General features: G+C 38.7%; 1 protein-coding gene across 23 annotated transcripts in view; it reads left to right on the top strand.

The window, feature by feature from the left end:
* Window positions 1–22,140, top strand: part of LOC126336946 (sodium bicarbonate cotransporter 3) — a 1,595,930-nt gene that overhangs the window by 1,516,746 nt on the left and 57,044 nt on the right. For 4 of the 23 annotated variants that reach the window (XM_050001144.1, XM_050001145.1, XM_050001143.1 and 1 more), the window contains one exon: window positions 13,010–14,502. The exons of the other annotated variants lie outside the window; for them this stretch is intronic. In XM_050001144.1, coding sequence (XP_049857101.1) covers window positions 13,010–13,015 — 6 coding nt within the window. In that variant the 3' untranslated portion in view covers window positions 13,016–14,502. Of the gene's footprint in view, window positions 1–13,009; window positions 14,503–22,140 lie in introns of those variants that run through there. 23 annotated transcript variants of the gene reach the window in all.

Below are 22,140 nucleotides of genomic sequence, written 5' to 3'. Positions count from 1 at the left end.
AACTATGACTCTAACTTCACTCTGCTGTGTTTTCTATCTCTTTAATGTGTTCTTGTTACATTGTGTGGATCACATAGTTGTCTTCCATTCTCACACCTGACTTGGTTATTATAATACCTCCAGACAGTTTACTGTCTTATGTAGCCCCTTGATGTTCTTATTGTTGACAATTTTGTTTCGCAATACTCATTAAGCACCTTAATATGGTTTAGTTTTTTCTCATTCTTTCTAAGAAATTTAGGCCATGTTAGACATATTAGTTGCTGTGTCATACTGTTAGAAAGACAAAGAGACATTGCACTCGGTAGTAAGATCTATGTTTAAAAAAAATGTTTTTCCTGGCTACATCTCATGCTGAATGGCACCGTGAGGCCAACTCATTTTCTGCTACATGCTGACATTGTACTGAGTTGCAGTTGGTAGGTTGTTTGTTTGTCTACACATATGATGAGTAGTTGGCTCACTTTGGCTTGGTCTTTTGTTACTGTTTCAGTGGTATTTTCCTTGAGAGTGGTATAGCAATTCACTATATCCCAGAGACTTATGAATATTTGACTGTAAAGAAAGACTGTTTAATATTTTTTCGCATAGTTCAGCTATACATCTTAATGTGTTTATGTCATACTACAGGATCGCCTGATGTTTCAAAACTCTTTTGGTAGTGAAAATTGAAGCATTTTCGAACAGTTGAAGTGGATCAAGTGTGTTTGAGGCATCAGTATGTGTTTCACAAATGACTTAGCTCTTTCATGACAACATGAAGCAGCAGCGCCCCTTGTCACTCCATTCCACAACAGTGCTTTTGGAAAGACATGCTGTCCCTTACACATTCTTCATTCTATGATGGATGTCTACCACTGTTTGTGCTGTGGCAGCCAAGAAAAGAATAACAGCACATTGATCCTGTTTGGACACATTTGGTAGTAATGTTGCCATAGTTCACACTTCCAAACTTGCCGCACACACATTGCACACTAATCCCTTGGTCACATGTCAATGCTTATATACTGGCATCCGAGTCATGTTTTGTTGAATATATGCTGCAGCAATGCTGTTAAACTGAAACTTTTTGATTGCCCGTTACATATTTTAATTTCAATACAAGGTGAGAGGGTCTTGTGTAATTTAATTTGGTTGTTGGGGGAGGGGTCCAGCCTCCCTGGACTCCTGCTTTGGCTACATAGTTGAACTCACTAGTGCTGGTGCCCATGTCACATTCCTATCCTGTGCAGCTGCTGTTTTTCCTTCCCAGATTTTTGTCCCATTCAGTTTCTGACTGCCTCTGGGCCATAAAGCCGTGCTTCTCCAACTCTCCCTGTGTGTGTGTGTGTGTGTGTGTGTGTGTGTGTGTGTGTGTGTGTGTGTGTGTGTGTGTGTGTGTGTGTGTGTGTGTGTGCACTCATGTGTAAGCTAGCAAGTTTTCAGTCTTGTTCATCTGCCTGTTGATGAGTTAATGCCTTTGCTATTTGATGAGCTGTTACCTTCACTCCTAAAGTATTTACATTCTACTAGGACTTTCCACTACTGGCAACTTGTTGAGTCTCTGCAAAAAGAAGTGACAGTAATAAAGAGATGAAAATGTTGATGGCACAAAGGTGCTAGAATATGTGAGTGAGTGTAGGCTGATGTGGCTAGTGTGATTGTAGGCTTATGTGGCTATTGTGATTTTCAGTAAAACTTTTCTGGGTGTATGACTATGTTGTCATATTGCACCCATACAGATGTGATGGCCACATTTGTAACAGTGCCCAAATAGTTGGTCTATGCAACTACATGATGGCGTAATCCTATGGCTGGAAAAGTTACATAAATGTGCTAGAGTATGCTTTGCTGTGAATGCAAAAAAAAAGGTCCCTTTTTTTTATTTTATTTTTTAAGTGCTTAAAGGCATAACAGATATTTTACAGAGACAATATTAGGCACTGTACCATGCTGAAAATATTATATTAAATAGAGCAATTCTTTTCACATTTTCACGTGATAGTATTGTGTCATTACAATATTAGGCACTGTACCATGCTGAAAATATTACAGGCAAATCTATTCCTACATACTCGAGTGGTTGTAATGTACTGAAGGATGGTTAGCCATCTCGACCATATCGGGGTACTTGGTAAATAGCAGTTTGGATATCAAATTTTATAATTTCACTGCCCACAAAATAGGGTCTTTAAATAGTAAAATATCACCAATAGGAATTTTCTGTGACTTATCCAAAGCATATGATTGTGTGAACCATGACATTATGTTACAGAAATTAGTTCTATGGTATAAATGGAACAGCATATAAGTGGTTTAAATAATATCTACAGAACAGGAAGCAAAATGTTTCTTTATATGATTTAAGTGATTTAAGGACATTTGCCAAGTCATCTAACTGGAGTGAAATTACATTAGGTGTTCCACAGGGTTTGATCATGGGCCCCTTCTGTTCTTAATATATGTGAATGAATGACCTCCCTCCATATCTGAAACAAGAAGCTAAACTGACACTGTTTGCTGATGATAACAAGCATCATTATTATTCCAGTAAAAGAAACTCCAATAGAAAATGTTACAAATAATGCCTTTGGGCAAGTTATTAATTGGTTTTCTGCAAATGGGCCTGCTCTGAACTTTGAAAAGACAAAGTACATCCAGTATCCTGCTGCAAGGAATACCGTTCCTTCAATAAATATAATACATCAACAGAAGTCAGTAGCCACTGTGAAGCATACTAAATTTTTGGATGTACGTATAGATGAGAATCTTAATTGGAAAATTCATATTTGAACCTCTGAAAGCATCCAGGTTCAGAAACTTTTGCAGTTGGAATAGTTGCCAATTTTGAGGATGTAGAAATTAGTAAGCTAACGTGTGTTGTATACTTTCACACTCTGATGTCATACAGAATAATACTGTTGGATAATTCAATACTTAGCCAAAAAGTATTCATTGTTTAGAAGAAAGTAGTTAGAGTTATGTGTAGGGTTCATAGCTGCACATCTTGTAGGCATCTATTTAAAAGGTTTGGAATTCTTACTACAGCCTCACATTACATTTACTCACTAATGATATTTGTTCTTAACAACATGGGCCAATTTAAAAACAACAGTAGTTAGACTTATGTGTAGGGTTCATAGCTGCACATCTTGTAGGCATCTATTTAAAAGGTTTGGAATTCTTACTACAGCCTCACATTACATTTACTCACTAATGATATTTGTTCTTAACAACATAGACCAATTCATGATTATAATAACAAAAGAAAGAAAGACTTACACTATGCTCTACTTAACCTATCTTTGGTACAGAAAGGGGTAAAATATGCTGCTGTTAAACTTTTCGATAAATTATCAGATGAAATAAAATGTCTGACAGGCACCAATAATACTTTCAAAAATAAACTGAAATCAAATCTCCTTGACAATGCCTTCTATACCATAGATGAATGCTTGAATAGGAGTAAATAAATCTGCAGGTATAATATATTCATTTTGAGCCCTTTAAGGTAATGGGACGGGTAATAAAAATTTTAAGCAAAACCCCTTGATTCACTTGTGCATTTCTTATGCACTTGACACATTCCACATGATAACAGTTACTGTCAGATTGATCAATGGAGCACATAACTAACTAGGAATATGAATACAAAGTATTTAAAAATTTTATCACTTCAATTTGAAGCAAGAGCGTAATACATCTTGCAAAATAATGAACAACATTACAACTGGTAATTGATTCCACACAATTATTTGCAGCGTTCATTTATTTAGATGCATTATATGTTTCATTGAGAAAAGAAAACACAGGTAGGATATTGCTTACAACCTTTACTCACCTATAGTGGATCAGTGCATAGAACACAGAAACATGTAACAGTAAATAACATTCACACTAGCTTTCAAGCACTAGCTCTTTTTCTAGCTGAAGTACACTCATTCAACACATGGACACCCAAATATACACTTCCTTGGTTGAGTCTGTATTTTGTATGAATAGGCAAAACATGTTCGGTTAGCTACAAAATAAACATTCTGTCACAAAAGACGGAATTTTTCTTATCTACATGGTGAACATAATTATATAATTGAAGTAGCAACTTCTTGGAATTGGATGAACAAAATATTTGTTACATGTGTTGGCAGTGAGCTAATGTGTATAGACTTCTTTTTTTGCCTGTTACATGTATTTGTAGATATCTATGCTACAGTTTCTATGTTGTACGCCTTTGTAAAGTGCCAGAAACACATTAAAGGCCCTACAATATGTGTTTGTAAACAGTGTTTCTTCATCAACATTATTTTAGCTAGATATCCAGAGATCACAGGCGTACAGACCACATGCTGCTTCCACACACTGCCTCCATTTCTTCCTGTTTTGTACCCGGTTCCTCCAGTGCTGCCTTGGTCATCCAATGGGATGTTTGGTGTTTGATTTTCCCTCTAGTGCCATCTTCGCCTGTCTTACATCTGGCATATGGACTACATGGCCCAGCCGTTGTATTCTTTTGCTCTTTATCTTCTGTAGGATAGTTGGTTATTACATCAGAAGGTAGATTATTTTACTGTGCAAATATACACTGAAGTGACAAAAGTCAAGGGATACCTCCTAATATCGTGTTGAACCTCTTTCTGCTTGGCGTAGTGCAGCAACTTAACATGGCATGCATTTAACAAATTGTTGGAAGTTCCCAGGAGGAACACTGAGCCAAGCCACCTTTATTTCTACAATTATATCTACATGGATACTCCGCAAATCACATTTAAGTGCCTGGCAGAGGGTTCAGAGTACCACCTTCACAATTCTCTATTATTCCAATCTCGTACAGCGCGTGGAAAGAATGAACACCTATATCTTTCCATACGAACTCTTATTTCCTTTATTTTATCATGGTGGTTGTTTCTCCCTATCTGCCCGCATCTCGTGGTCGTGGGGTAGCGTTCTCGCTTCCCACGCCCAGGTTACCGGGTTCGATTCCCGGCGGGGTCAGGGATTTTCTCTGCCTCGTGATGGCTGGGTGTTGTGTGATGTCCTTAGGTTAGTTAGGTTTAAGTCGTTCTAAGTTCTAGGGGTCTGATGAGCTAATATGTTAAGTCCCATAGTGCTCAGAGCCTCTCCCTATGTTGGTCGGTGTCAACAAAATATTTTCACATTCAGAGGAGAAAGTTGGTGATTGGAATTTCATGAGAAAATCCCATTGCAATGAAAAACGCCTCTCTTTTAATGATTTCCAGCCCAAATCCTGTATCATTTCTGTGACTCTCTCTCCCATGTTTCGCGATAATACAAAATGTGCTGCCTTTCTTTGAACTTTTTTGATGTAGTCCTTCAATCCTATCTGATAAGGATCCCACACTGCACAGCAGTATTCTAAAAGAGGACAGACAAGCATAGTGTAGGCAGTCTCCTTAGTAGGTCTGTTACATTTTCAAAGTGTCCTGCCCATAAAACACAGTCTTTGGTTAGCCTTCCCCACAACATTTTCTGTGTGTTCCTTCCAATTTAAGTTGTTCGAAATTGTAATATCTAGGTATTTATTTCAATTTGCAGCTTTTACATTAGACTTGATTTATCATGTAACCAAAGATTAACGAGTTCCTTTTAGCACTCGTGTGAATCACCTCACACTTTTCATTATTTAGGGTCAACTGCCACTTTTCACACCATTCCGATATTTCTTCTAAATCATTTTGCAGTTTGTTTTGATCTTCTGATGACTAAACGATAGCATCATCTGCAAACAACCGAAGACAGCTGCTCAGATTGTCTCCCAAATCGTTTATATAGGTAAGGAACAACAAAGGGCCTATAACACTACCTTAGGGAATACCAGAAAACACTTCTGTTTTACTCGATTACTTTCCGTCAAATTTACTACAAACTGTGACCCCTCTGACAGGAAATCACAAATCCAGTCACATAAATGACACAATATTCCATAAACACACAATTTTACCATGAGCCGCTTGTGTGGTACTATGTCAAAAGCTTTCTAGAAATCCAGAAATGTGGAATCGATCTGAAATCCCTTGTCAATAGCATTCAACACTTCACGTGATTAAAGAGCTAGTTGTGTTTCGCAGGAATGATGTTTTCTAAACCCATGTTGACTGTGAGTCAATAGACCATTTTCTTCAAGGTAATTCATAATGTTCGAACACAATATATGTTGTAAAATCCTTTATACCCATCCACAGTAGCAAAAGTGTTGCTGATGCAGGAATTTGTGCGTGAACTGATCTCTCAATTATGTCCCATAAATGCTGGATGGGATTCATGTCAGGCAGTCTAGGTGGCCAAATTGTTCACTCAAATTGTCCAGATCCTCTTCAAACCAGTCACAAATAATTGTAGCTCAGCAATATGACATCATTGTTTGGGGACATGGAAGTCCACAAATGGCTGCAGATGGTCTCCAAGTAGCTGAACATAACCATTTCCAGTCAATGATTGGTTCAGTTGGACTAGAGGACTCAGTACATTCCATGTAAATACATCCCACACCATTATGGAGCCACCAACAGCATGCACAGTGCCTTGTTGACAACTTGCGTCCATGTGTTAACAACAGGTGATGTCATGCTGTTAACAAAGGTACTTGCATTGATCATCTGCTGCCATAGCCCATTAATGCCAAATTTTGTTGCACTGTCCTAGCAGATATGTTCATTGTATGTCCCACATCGATATCTATGGTTGTTTCACACAATGTGGCTTGTCTGTTAGCACTGACAACTCTATGCAAACACCATTGCTCTTGATGTGAATGTATGCTTTCTCAGTGTATACAGCTGGTAAAGAGTTCTCGGGCTTCCAGCCGGGTCACAGTGTCTTCAAACTGCGACGTTTCGACGAGTGACATACTCGTCATCTTCTGGCAAAGTGCCGAGACTTTGCAGATGCCGGTCTCTTTATACCTGCGGCATGCCCCCCACCACCCGGCCTCGGGAGGCTGGGTCCAGAGGAGTCGATGGGTGGGGTGGAGGGGGAATCGGGTGCGCCGTTCGTGTCTCCATCAGAGCATTCCGGTTGCATCTCGTGAGTTGGATGGTTCTTGGTGCGTTCCTGGTGTATTGCGGCTAATGCTGGATTCCAGGCCGCGCTCAGTTGATAACGTTCGTCCCTGTTCACAAGATTATCGTGGACCCATATTTCTATTGATTCTTTAATGACGCTATCCCAATAGCTCCCGGCTCGACACAGCACCCTGGTATTTTCGAAATCAAAGGTGTGGTTTCCTTTGATGCTATGTTCAGCTACAGCAGATTTCTCTAAATACCGTCTTCTGACCACCGCCGAAGTGAAAGAGCTGCTGGGCTCAGCTAAAGACCCACTTAGACTCAACACACCTGGTATATACAGCATTGCCTGCGAATGTGGTGTGCAGTACATTGGACAAACGCAGCGCTGCATCTCTAAAATGTGCGAGGAACACATCAGGCATGTCTGACTTGCACAGATAGAGAAATCTGCTATAGCTGAACATAGCATCAAAGAAAACCACACCTTTGATTTCGAAAACACCAGGTTGCTGTGCAGAGCTGGGAGCTATTGGGATAGCGTCATTAAAGAATCAATAGGAATACGGGTCCACGATAATCTTGTGAACAGGGATGAACGTTATCAACTGATCGTGGCCTGGAATCCAGCATTAGCGGCAATATGCCAGGAACGCACCAAGAACCATCCAACTCACGAGACGCGACCAGAATGCTCTGACGGAGACACAAACGGCGCACCCGATTCCCCCTCCACCCCACCTGCCAGCTCCTTTGGACTCAGCCTCCCGTGGTCAGGTGGTGGGGGGCACGCCACAGGTATAAAGGGACCAGCATCTGCAAAGTCTCGGCACTTCGCCAGAAGATGACGAGTATGTCACTCGTCGTAACGTCGCCGTTTGAAGACACCGCCACCCGGCTGGAAGCCCGAGAACTCTTCGCCACCATTGCTCTCGATCAGTAAGCGAAGGCCGTTGGCCACTGTGTTGTCCGAGGTGAGAGGTAATGCCTTAAATTTGGTATTCTCAGCACACTTTTGATACTGTGGAGCTCGGAATGTTAAATTCCTAAACAATCTCCAAAATGGAATGTCCAATGTGTCTAGTTGGAACTAGCATTCCATGTTCAAAGTCTGTTAATTCTCGTTGTGCAGCCATAACCACGTAGAAAACACTATCACATGAATTGCCTGATCACAAATGACAGCTCTGCCAATGCAGTGCCCTGTTTTTTACCTTTTGTACATGATACTATTACCATCTGCATATGTCCATATCACAATCCTGTGACTCAGTGTATAATCCTACACAACTGAGAAAGAATGGCTGCAAATATTAACAATATACGATAACTTATTCATATCCAGTATGTTGTCATTCAAAGAACAGGATACTTTTTTCCTTTCCTCTGTGATGAGGGTTTTGAGCACCTTTATTCATCACAGTCACTTTCAGTCTGTGATTTGGCTCTGTCCTCCACTTTCCCATAAACCAAAAGCAAAAATTTGCAAGTTGTGTTGTGTTCATATTGATGCAAACTTAAACTAGAAACATCACACAAAAGACTCTCTAGAATGTTTAGCTTCAGTTGCTCTGGCAATAATAATAATAATAATAATAATAATAATAATAATACTGATGATAATAATTTCAAGATTTAGGCACACAAAAATCAGCGAGTGAACATAATTCCATGTTTTCATTCTACATCTACATCTGCTTATGTACTCCGCAAACCATTGTATGATGCATTGCTGAGTGTATGTTGTACCACTACTAGTCTTTTCATTTCTTGCTCCACTTGCAAACAGAGCAAGGGCAAAATGACTATATATATATACACTCCTGGAAATGGAAAAAAGAACACATTGACACCGGTGTGTCAGACCCACCATACTTGCTCCGGACACTGCGAGAGGGCTGTACAAGCAATGATCACACGCACGGCACAGAGGACACACCAGGAACCGCGGTGTTGGCCGTCGAATGGCGCTAGCTGCGCAGCATTTGTGCACCGCCGCCGTCAGTGTCAGCCAGTTTGCCGTGGCATACGGAGCTCCATCGCAGTCTTTAACACTGGTAGCATGCCGCGACAGCGTGGACGTGAACTGTATGTGCAGTTGAGGACTTTGAGCGAGGGCGTATAGTGGGCATGCGGGAGGCCGGGTGGACATACCGCCGAATTGCCCAACACGTGGGGCGTGAGGTCTCCACAGTACATCGATGTTGTCGCCAGTGGTCGGCGGAAGGTGCACATGCCCGTCGACCTGGGACCGGACCGCAGCGACACACGGATGCACGCCAAGACCGTAGGATCCTACGCAGTGCCGTAGGGGACCGCACCGCCACTTCCCAGCAAATTAGGAACACTGTTGCTCCTGGGGTATCGGCGAGGACCATTCGCAACCGTCTCCATGAAGCTAGGCTACGGTCCCGCACACCGTTAGGCCCTCTTCCGCTCACGCCCCAACATCGTGCAGCCTGCCTCCAGTGGTGTCGCGACAGGCGTGAATGGAGGGACGAATGGAGACGTGTCGTCTTCAGCGATGAGAGTCGCTTCTGCCTTGGTGCCAATGATGGTTGTATGCGTGTTTGGCGCCGTGCAGGTGAGCGCCACAATCAGGACTGCATACGACCGAGGCACACAGGGCCAACACCCGGCATCATGGTGTGGGGAGCGATCTCCTACACTGGCTGTACACCTCTGGTGATCGTCGAGGGGACACTAAATAGTGCACGGTACATCCAAACCGCCATCGAACCCGTCGTTCTACCATTCCTAGACCGGCAAGGGAACTTGCTGTTCCAACAGGACAATGCACATCCGCATGTATCCTGTGCCACCCAATGTGCTCTAGAAGGTGTAAGTCAACTACCCTGGCCAGCAAGATCTCCGGATCTGTCCCCCATTGAGCATGTTTGGGACTGGATGAAGCGTCGTCTCACGCGGTCTGCACGTCCAGCACTAACGCTGGTCCAACTTAGGCGCCAGGTGGAAATGGCATGGCAAGCCGTTCCACAGGACTACATCCAGCATCTCTACGATCATCTCCATGGGAGAGTAGCAGCCTGCATTGCTGCGAAAGGTGGATATACACTGTACTAGTGCCGACATTGTGCATGCTCTGTTGCCTGTGTCTATGTGCCTGTGGTTCTGTCAGTGTGATCATGTGATGTATCTGACCCCAGGAATGTGTCAATAAAGTTTCCCCTTCCTGGGACAATGAATTCACGGTGTTCTTATTTCAATTTCCAGGAAGTCTGCTTGTGTCTGTGTATGTGCTGATGGATATGTGTGTGTGTGCGAGTGTACACCTGTCTTTTTTTCGCCCTTAGAGAAGTCTTTCCGCTCCCGGGATTCTCCCTTAAAACCCACATCCTTTCGTCTTTCCCTCTCCTTCCCTCTATCCTGAAGAAGCAACCATCGGTTGCAAAGCTAGTAATTCTGTGTGTGTGTGTGTGTGTGTGTGTGTGTGTGTGTGTGTGTGTGTGTGTGTGTGTGTGTTTTCTTCATTGTGCCTGTCTGCCGGCGCTTTCCCGCTTGGTAAGTCTTGGAATCTTTGTTTTTAATATATTTTTCCCATGTGTAAGTTTCTTTCTATTTTTGTATATATATAAATAAAATAGAAAGAAACTTCCACATGGGAAAAATATATTAAAAACAAAGATTCCAACAAGACTTACCAAGCGGGAAAGCGCCGGCAGACAGGCACAATGAACATGGCGGATGGATATCTGTGTGTGTGTGTGTGTGTGTGTGTGTGTGTGTGTGTGTGTGTGAGTGAGTGTACACCTGTCCTTCTTTTCCCCCTAAGGGAAGTCTTTCCGCTCCCGGGATTGGAATGACTCCTTACCCTCTCCCTTAAAACCCACATCCTTTCGTCTTTCCCTCTCCTTCCTGAAGAAGCAACCATCGGTTGCGAAAGCTAGTAATTCTGTGTGTGTGTTTGTGTGTTTTGTTCATTGTGCCTTTCTGCCGGCACTTTCCGGCTTGGTAAGTCTTGGAATATATATTAAAAACAAAGATTCCAAGACTTACCAAGCGGGAAAGCGCCGGCAGACAGGCACATGAACAAAACACACAAACACACACACAGAATTACGAGCTTTCGCAACTGGCAGTTGCTTCGTCAGGAAAGAGGGAAGGAGAGGGAAAAATGAAAAGATGTGGGTTTTAAGGGAGAGGGTAAGGAGTCATTCCAATCCCGGGAGCGGAAAGACTTCCCTTAGGGGAAAAAAAGGACAGGTGTACACTCGCACACACACACACACACATATCCATCCGCACATACACAGACCAAGTTTTTATTTTTCCCATGTGGAAGTTTCTTTCTGTTATATATATATATATATATATATATATATATATATATATATATATATATGGTCACTATTTTCTCTTAACTTCATTATCCTTACACAAAACGTACTGTGGAAGCAGTAGAATCGTTCTGTAATCAGCTTCAAATGCCAATTTTCCAATTTTTCTTAATAATGTTTCTCAAAAAGAACATCCCCTTCCCTCCAAGGTTTCCCATTTAAGTGCCAAAACCATCTCCATAATACCTGTGTTGATTGAGGATACATATCTCACATCCCACCTCTGAAAGGCTTTAATGTCTTCCTTTAATCTGATCTGGGGGATCACAAACACTTGAGTACTGCTCAGCAGTGGGTCACACTAATGTTCTACAGGCAGGCTCCTTTAAAGATGAAGCACACTTTCCTAAGATTCTCTCAATACCTGCTACAATCCTTACATGCTCATTACATTTCATATTGTTTTGCAACGTTACGCCTAGATATGAAATTGACATGACCATATCAAGCAGCACATAACTAACGCTGCATCCAAACATTACAGGATTGGTTTTCCTATTCATCTGCATAACTTACATTTTTTTCTGAATTTAGAGCTGGCTGCCATTCATCACACCAACTAAAAACTGCTCTAAGTCATCTCATATTCTGTAACAGTCAGTTAACGATGACATCTTCCCAAACACCATAGCATCATCAGCAAACAGCCATAGATTGCTGCTCACCCTGTCCATCAGATCACGTATGTATATAGAGGATAATAGCAGTCTTGTCGCAGTTCCTCTGAATGTTCCTGACACTACTCTTGTCACTAATTAACTTTTGCCCTCAAGGAGGTGTTGATGCCATATGGGACCATATTTTGGTTTAACACTTCACTCATTCATTGAGGAATAAAAAAATTATAATTAACATTGGGTTTAGAGGAAAAAAATCTCATACTTATCTGTTTAAATAGTTGAGAAAATCAAGCATCAATTCACAGTGTATCTAGGAACAGATATACTCGCAGTTACTAATGAATTTAATTTTTGTTCAGAAAGGAGTTTAATACTCAGCTGTAAAGCTGTTTTACAATAAACCAGTGGAAATAGAATGTGTGAAAGCAGCAACAGTGTTTTCAGATGCAGATTAAAGTTACTTCTCTTTAACAGATCCTTCAGCCTTGAAGCAAAGTTCTTGAAAAGAAATCAATAAATAATTACAGATGTGTAACTGGACAACATATAATCACATACCTAAGTAGTTTTTAAGAAGTGTCTGCAACATGTTCAGCTGGCAGTTTCCTAACATATTACTTGTTGTGAAAACTATACAGGAACACATAACTAACTAAGTAGCTAACACTCATTGTTTTTAACTTTCTGGCTTGTGGGGTGTAATTTTGTTTTTTTGATGTTGCTCCAATTTGCCTCTATATGATTGCATGCAGATTAATATTATTAAAACTTTCTCAAAGGCTGAAGTATAACTGATTAAAATTTTTTCATAGTGTTGTTGGATCAGATAGTTTACTAATTTTGTTCTCTTTGCTCAAATTTCTTTCTCACAATGAAAGTTTATATATCCACACTTTGCAAGTGGAGGAATCAGTCAGATATTGTTGGTTAGAGCTATTCCTTATGTAATGATTATTGTTGGCTTTGTGCTTCCTTATTCTTTATTGTTTAACGCTAAGCTAATTGGGTGTTGGTTTTTGATCTTTTTTAGGCCTAATGCAGACTAAAGATACCTAGGGAACCACAGATTTTGTGAAGCAATGATTAACATAAACATTCCCAAAGATGATAACACCACAAATAGAAACATCATTGTCGTCCATTTCTAATACAGAAATATTTTTAGAAACCACACCACATTTATGGTTGTGGTATTTATTTGTTTTTATAATAGTATACAATACAGTATTAGACATTTTAATTTTTCTACGCAATAAAAAATACATTGTTCTTACAACAACAAAAATTTGCATTACAACTTTTCAAATGACATGCAGATAAAAGAAAAGATGGTCTGTACTGATGTAAAACGTGAAAGTGCAGTCGAAATGACAATAGAAAACTTAAGAAAACAAGCTTTCAGGAACAGGATTGCTACTTCCATAAATAAGAGAAAAGGGAAGAAAGGGAAAGGACCTAAAATGCATGCAAGAAGAAAGAGGAAGAGTCACTCTATACCCAACAGAAAGAGAGACATATAATGAGCAGGTACAAACTGAAGTCACAATACACTTCAGTGACTACCTAGCAAATGTTTTGAGTGTGTCTTCTCTCAGATGATTATGTCTCTCCCTTGAGCCTGGGTGCAGAGTGTCTACAACCTTTCTGCACATTCTTACCTATCTTACAACACCTTTCCTTTCTTCTTTTTGTACTTATATTTAGAAAAAGTGCTTAAAATTTCAAAATTTCAAGGTTTCTTAAATTTTATGCTTTTGGTGTCAGTCTACTACTAAGAACTATTCCATCAAAACACATTTTCTATTATCCTGTCTGAAAAAGAGAAGATTGTTTTGAACATTCAAAAATTGTATCTAAAGAATTGTTTTCACTAGCAACATCACATCCTTTTGCACATGTGAATGTAACCAGCACTGCTCTGTAGATATTTTTTCCCTAACGGAATGTTTTGTGTGTGTTACTTCTATTTCTTGGTGTCATCCATTCCTTCTATCAATTATTCACATCAATCTGAGTCAAAAGACAATGCTCTGCAATCAGTACAATGTTGTATTTATTGTTAAATGGATCATTGATTGTTGTATTTTATTGTGATTTGTTTGTTGTGAAGAATATGTGTGTTTAATTGGGTTTGATTGTTTCGTGCATAGATTTTATGTGACATATTCAGAAAGAGACAACTTACATTGTATAGATGTTGTTAAAGTGTTGTTTTATAATTTTTGGTGGACTTCCTTGATGAAAAACTTGTACCTTTTGGTTATGTATGATAAAAAACAATCTCTCTTGCCTCTAATCAATTTTTTAGGTAATTCTGTTTTTCAAATGTAATAATGAATGATGAACAAAAAATTATTGTGTTAATTTGTTAAATTCAGTGGCAAAGGAACAGTGCCTGTGCTTAGGATAACATGTTTGTAATGAGCCACATCATAGTAACATGTAATGAAGAGTTGTAAATAGTAGTAGGAGGCTGTGATTAGAGTATCCAAACTCTCGTGCAATAAAGTTTTCATTTGTTGACGTGTAGAATATTTATGTGAATGTCAGACTAATCTTCAGATGGTCCTATAGTGGTAACTTTTCTGTTAACCTGCTGGGTCATTGCAGTAAAAACTGTAAAATTTGCCTTCAGGTTATCAATACTGTTCTGGGAGAAATTCATTTATCATGATACGTTTCAAAAAAAAAAGCCCAATAGTGTAGAAAAATATATGATCATGTTTATGTTCCTGAGAACTGTAAGAATACAGTATTACTAAATATGATTTGAAAATATCATTAGAATGTGTCATGTTCTTACCAGGTGAATGACATAAGGACTTTTTGCATTATTATGTTTGTAAACTAGGAAGTGAAATATCTCTAGCTTTAAAAATTGCTTCCCATCTTTTCTAAGCATTTACCACAACAGTGGCAAAATTGACTTCTTCCAAAGGTTTCCTTTCAGTACTGAAATATGTTTTAATTAATAGCTCAGACAATATATAAAGTTAAACTGTTGAAGAGTTTACAGTGAATGAAACAACATTTGTGAGGAGCTAAGACATGCAGGCAGATGAAATGTTGAAACGTGAGAGGAGATGGATTAACAGGTTAACTTACAAATACATGATCTGATCTATTGAAAAAATAGCAACTAGTGATACTGAATAAGCAGATCAGTACTTCTGAATGTGTTATAAGTGTTAGTTATACAAATTAGCTATAAATGCAATTATGATAAACCAGAATAAAGTTTTTGAATTCACAGTAAATTTTTATACTATACATTTCAGAATAATCACATGACTCTGTCACCATTAAAAGTGAAAGTGAGTGTAGTGCCATATTACTGATGAAAGGGATAATCAATAATTAAAGTGGTCCAGTTAATAGACTCAAATTGTGTGCTAAACTAGATTACTAACTCAAACCTTAGCTTTCCAAAAGTACGATGCTGCCAAATAAGCAACTGGACATAGCAGTACTTCCTTCTCTATCTTACAGCTTCAGCCTAATAGTGGTTTACTCCAGCAGTTCCTAACTCTGTACAGGATCTCCTGTTGTCCTGCAGGATTAGCACATCTGCGAGCAACACCAAGTGAAGTGGTATAGCGGTCAAGTCACTGGACTTCTGGTTATGTTGAGCAGGGTTCAGATTCTCTTCTGTTCATCTAGATTCGGGTTTTCTATTGTTATTTTAAATCACTTAAGGCAAAGTTTGGGATGTTTCCTTTCAATGGGCCAGGTTGATTTCTTGGACAATTCTTATTCAGTCAGAACTTGAGCTTCCTCTCTGATGATTTTCGTGTCAATGGGATGTTAAAAATTAATCTTCCTTATTCCTATCAAAGACAAAGTATGATGGAGAAATGTTTGTTTATTTTAGGATTTGTTTAGTGAATGACACTTCAACCATATGTTCCCTGGTACTGGACCACATCACATACAAACCGTATGCTACACCAAGTCTTGGAAACACATCTTTGCTTTTCACAGGCAATGCTATATCAAATGAGTGAACTGAGCTTTCTGTTATGAATGTAACTGACAGGAATTCTTAAAAACCATTTTTTGCAGAAAGGTTAATGTAGAAGTTTGTAATCACTTCTTTTCCAGTGAACTAAAATGTTTTGCAAAAGAAATAAAGTCTGATATTTTTATTTTTTCTTGCCAATTTGGAGGATAAGGAGCAAGATTAAATTAAAATATCAGTATCCCTTCATAGACAACAATGAGAGATAGAGAGAGAGAGAGAGAGAGTAAAATAGTTGAAATTGTTTAAGTTGTTTCAGCCATTCAAATACTTTGTTTCTGAGAATGTTCAAGAGTTGGAGTTTATTGGCAGCATTTTACCTTGCCAAAAATAATTAATCTGAACCTTGCAAACATTGGTTTTAGATTCTGTGCATAAAGGTGTTGCTCTTCTGTCACAGCTGGGAGGACATAGATTAATAACCTGGAATGTGAAAGGCTTAGCATTTTCTAGAAGATAGTAGGAACTACTGGGACTAACTGAAAGACTGAATATCCTTATTGAGCTGTGACTGACGACCATTAATTGGATTTGAAAGATAGTGAAGACTTGCAATGTTTTGTACTAATCGAATACCTGAATAAGTGAGCTTGAGGAATCAAAGCACTTGTTACAAAATTAATCAAATTATATTCTAAAACAAATGTTGGGAAACACCTGCTTACAGAGAGCAAAAATTGGTGCACATTGATAAGCTCACAATATAGTCTATCTCGCCAGTTCTTCCATTTGACACAACAGAGGGAAAGCAATTGCAAGAAATCTGACTTACTAAGGATTAAGCTGGAATGTCAACCTCAATTCTGGTTCTAGGGTGTGGGTAAGAAGATGAAGGAAATTGACACAGAGATTCGTTAGTAGACTGAATATGAAAGTAAGAAATATTACATATCGAACAGAAGGGAAAGAGACGTCACGAATAGTAGTGTAGATTACCCACAATAGGATAGAACTGAAAAGGAGGACAATAAAGTACATGTAATTAAAGAGAAGTCGAAAGCAGAGGCAGTAAAAAAACAACAGCAGCAGATATCTGTGGGAGAAAATAAAATGGAAATGAACTTGAAAATAAAAACAATGCACTATACTTGTTAGTAGTAGTAGTAGTAGTAGTAGTAGTAGTAGTAGTGGAATATGAATAAAAAGTAATAAAATTACAGATGAAGGACTGTGGAGTAAGTTGGAAAGATACAGATTCAATTCTGGGAGCTGTAAAATCTTCTTTGTAAATAATTTATTTACACTGTAATTTTTACGTAAATGTGTGGATAGAAGGAAATAATTAACTTCAGAAGCATATATTTTTCATTGTAATTTCTGCATACAGTATTTACTGGTGAGTACAGTAGTAGCTAGAAATAGACTTTGTATTGAAACAACTCGGTCTCCTTCACATTATATCGTGCAGTTCCTAGTATAAGATGACCCTCCATCAAAATGGAACAAATCAAGGAATGTAAGACTACAAAACCTTTAGCTTAAAAACTACTTCTGTCTGCTATTGTAATAATGTTACCCTTGGAATAGGGGAAGGGCTTACAAATGAAAATCTTACTCTACATACAGAGATGCAGTGTCATTCAAGCTAGTTACCACTTCTCAAGTTACACATTTCAGATGCTGTTGGTAAAATACAACTTATTTTACATATCTGTATGGAACAGAGAGTAGAAAATACAATTAGGATTTGATAAAGATAAAAAGTAAACTACCATTCACCTAGTGTCGGCAGACAAAGATGACACAATGCAAACATAAATGTTTGAAAGAATCCTTTCAAAGAATGTGGATCTGTGATGTATTCAATATTTCATGTGAACATACAGTGAGGTGATAAAAGTTAAGCGATACCTTCTAATGTCATGTTGTACCTCCTTTTGTGTGGCATAGTGCAGCAACTTTGCATGGCATGGACTCCAAGTCATTGGAAGTCCTCTGTAGATATATTGAGCCATGCTGCCTCTATAGCCATCCATAATTGTGAAAGTGGCCCCAGTGCATGATTTTGTGCACAAAATACCCCCTCAGTTATCTCCCATAAATGTTCAACAGGATTCATGTTGGGAAATCTTGGTAGCCAATTCATTTGCTCTAATTGTCCAGAATGTTCTTCAAACCAATCAGAGGCAATTGTGGCTCAGTGACACGGCACATTGTCATCCATAAATTTCCATTGTTGTTTGGGAACGCGATGTCCATGAATGGCTGCAAATGGTCTCCAAGTAGCTGAATGAAACCAAGGAGCCAATCAATTCTGTATAAACACAGCCCACATCATTATGGAATGACCATAAGCTTGCACAGTGTCTTGTTGAGAACCTGGGTCCATAGCTTCGTGGGGTCTGCACTTCACTCAAATCCTACCATAAGCCTTTACCAATTGAATTGGGGTCTCATCTGACCAGGTGACAGGGTCCGACCAGTATGGACACCATCCCTGGAGAGTCACTGCAGTCAATGTATTGCTAGTAGCAAAAGCACTTACGTTGGTCACCTGCTGCCACAGCCCATTAACATCAAATTTTGCCACACTGTGCTAACAGATATGTTCATTGTACATCCTACATTGACTTTTTGTGATTATTTCTGCAGTGTCACTTGTCTGTTAACACTGACAAGTCTGCGCGAATGCTGCTGCCCTCACTCGTTAAGTGAACGCAGTGGGACATTGCGTTGTCCGTGTGAGAGGCAATGCCTGAAATTTGGTATTCTCAGCACACTTTTGACATTGTGGATCCCGGAATATCAAACTGCGTAATGATTTCCAAAATGAAATGTCTCATGTGCGTGGCTCCAACTACCTCCACATTCATAGTCTGTTAACTTCTGTCTTGCGGCCATAATCATATCGGAAACCTTTTCACGCGAATCACCTGTGTACACATGACAGCTCGACCAATGACCTGAGCTTTTATACTTTGTATATGTGATACTATTGGCATCTGTATATGTGCATATCGCTCTCCCATGACTTTTGTCACCTCAGTGTAAACATATGTACAAATGTGAAGTGTTACACAAAGCATAAGTGGAATGTTATGTTTCTGCACATCCCTAGTTTAACAAGGTGACTTTTAACTGTATTATTTGGTAATACTTGACATTGTTGGCTGAAGAGCAATCAGTTAATTCATTGAAAAAAAACTTCTGATTTGAAGTTTTTTATCGCCTTGACCATGTGTATGTACACAGGATTACTGGTTTCAACAGGTGTAAGCTGCTGTCTTCTGATCCACAGACTAAAGGTTATGAAATCATGCTGTGCAATAAACCGCACATTTGTATTTGTACTATTGTAACAGACTCATAATAAAAAGAGCGTCTGTTACAATGGTATAATAAAAAAAAATCCAAATATCTCTTGCACATTGTGCAGCTGTAGATGAAATGGATCAATAAATAAATCAATCAATCAATAACCATACTTTTTGTTGCACAATTTGATTTCATAACCTGTACTCTATGGATCTGAAGATCACAGCTTCATCCTTATGAAATTAGTAATCCAGTGTACATGCACATGATCAAGCCAATAAAAAACTTCCATAAAAGAAGCTTTCTTCAAGCTATATTGGATGCATTTGTGACAAACCTGTTTTTATTTTTAACAAACCTGTGTGGAATTACTACATATTATCCACCATAATGTCCACATTGCTTGCATAACACAGTCCTAACAGAACAGAATTTACAACACAAAGTCTTTTGATGATCAGATGATGATAGTCTGGAATAAATGTTATTGAATATGACCTTTGCTGTTAAAAATTTCTTCAGAGAAAATACAGACCACTCATTCCAATCTGTAATTATGAAAAATTTAAATGGGGTTGTTGCTATCAGGTTGTCAATATTTGTCCCCAGCTTAGTTTGTTATCAAACTGGACACTCTGGAAATATATTCACTACATAAAAATGTATACAAGTAATTATATAACAAATGAGATTGCTCTAGATCAGTTGCCTTGGCTGGTAATGTAAGTCACTTTTAAAAGTGAGAACTAAATGTTTATTAAAGACATAACATATCCTTATAAAGGTTAACATCGTTTTCAGTTGAAGAACAATGATTCACATTTTATGCAAAATAGCAACTTGTGTAAAAATTTGTGTGTGTAATTTTCCTACTTTTTTCCCACTAGTCAGTCTTAAAACAACAAGAACCCAAATATAATGTACAGAAAGGAAATTAAATCCTATAAGTTGCAGTAGCTTTGCTGTGCTCTGAGAACTAAATACTAGGCAAAAGAATGAGAATAACAGAGATAAGGAATAAGTTACTCAACATAACATGTCAGTAAGACACACTGGTGTAGGATAAAAGATTATGATTTGAAAGATATGTCCTGAACGCAGTGTGTCATTTATCTTCTCGCATCTTAAGAACTTTTACCACTCATTAATGCCTTTATTTACTGCAATTTTGCTCTTGTTCCCAATAAAAGAACTCTAGCATTTCAAACTGGAAGCACCAGATTTGAGTTTCCATATATCTTGTGGTCCATGCAACACTGCTTTACATCTGAATCTACCACTGTGCTTGCCACTGTGCACACTGTAATCAGTCAAGCATTGTCTTTGCTTTCCCTACAAGAGTGATATGTAAGGATTTGTTATATATGCATAGCTTCCTCACTTAATACTGGCTCATGAAACTATGAAGATAGATGCTAACTACAGTGCAAATGGTTACAAATGTCTACCACTTCAGGTTTTTCAGCACTTCTATGACATTCTTCTCTGGGTTAAAAAAAAAAGCTGCCAGTCATACTGCTTCTCCTTGTGCAGATGGAGTAAGCAATTGTCTTTGTAGACTGACTGAATTTTCCTAGTATCCTACCAATGAATACAAGTCTGCCAAATGATTTATTATGACTGAACCTATGTGATCATTCAGTTTCATATCCCTACACATTGTTACAGTTAGGTGTTTTTATGAGTTGATTGATTCCATTTGTGACTCAGTGATATTGTAGTCATGAGATTCTAAGTTTTTGTGTGTTGTGGAGTGCCAGTTATGTGTTCGTTAGCATTTAGAGTAAGTTACCAACTTTGCAAAACTTTGGAATTTTATCAAGATCTGATTGAACGATTGTGCAGCATTTTTCAGATGGTACATCATTGTGGAAAACTACAATATGTGCAAGAAGTAGACTGAAATTAGGCCTACTATTAATTCTGTCTGCCATGTCATGTATGAGCTTAGCAAGAGTTCCCAACATGGTACAAGTGGAGTTGTTTATATCTCTATCACTGACTCTCCATCCAAGATAACATCCTGTGTTTTTCCTACCAGGAAATCCTCAATCCAGTCACGTGTTTTGTATGAGACCACATATGACTGTAATTTTGTTCGTAAGAATTGTAATGGTACTGAGTGAAATTCTGTTCAGCTGTCAAGAAATACTGCATCTGCTTACCTCTGTTGATCCAAGGCTTTCAGGAGGTTATGTAAGAAAAGCATAAGTTGGGTTTTGTATGTTCAGTGGTTTGAGATCCATGTTGGTTGGCATGGAGGAGGTAATTCTGTTTGAGGGAACCAGTTGTGTTTGAGTACAGAGTAAGTTCTAGGATTTTACAACAGATGGAGATCAATGAGACTGGATGCTAGATTTGTATAAGGCTTCTTCCGTCCTTTTCATAGACTGATTCTGTCATCCTGCATTCTACTTTTTCATTGACCTGTATATGATGTTTTATGTATGTAAGACAGTATCTACACTCCTTAATCTTCTTTTGATTCCTAATTTCCTCTCCCCTCCCCCTTCCCCTTTCCTCCCTCTTCCCTTCCCCTTGCCCCCCTCTCTCCTCCCCCTTCCCCTTGCTCCCCTCTCCCTTTCTCTCGCTCCCCTCTCCCTTTCTCTCCTTGCTTTTTTTTTTTTTTTTTAAGAGACAAATGCTACATTTATTCCTCTTAGTATTTTGAAGATTCTAACATCAAAATTTCATCTATTTAACATCCTAGTGATCCCTCTATATACTCTTTCCATAATAACAAAGACAGGGGTTTCAAAGTTTGATTCTTATATTGAAAATAATATATTTTTTTATTTCTTAAGTCTCTCAAGAAACTTATTTTAGCAACAACATAACTAGTTATGGTCTTGAGAAGAAACAAATCAAAGTTTATGTATTTTTCTTAT

This window comes from Schistocerca gregaria, chromosome 2, assembly GCF_023897955.1.
Source record: "Schistocerca gregaria isolate iqSchGreg1 chromosome 2, iqSchGreg1.2, whole genome shotgun sequence".
NCBI lineage: Eukaryota > Metazoa > Arthropoda > Insecta > Orthoptera > Acrididae > Schistocerca > Schistocerca gregaria.
This window is presented reverse-complemented; position numbering and strand designations above follow the sequence as displayed.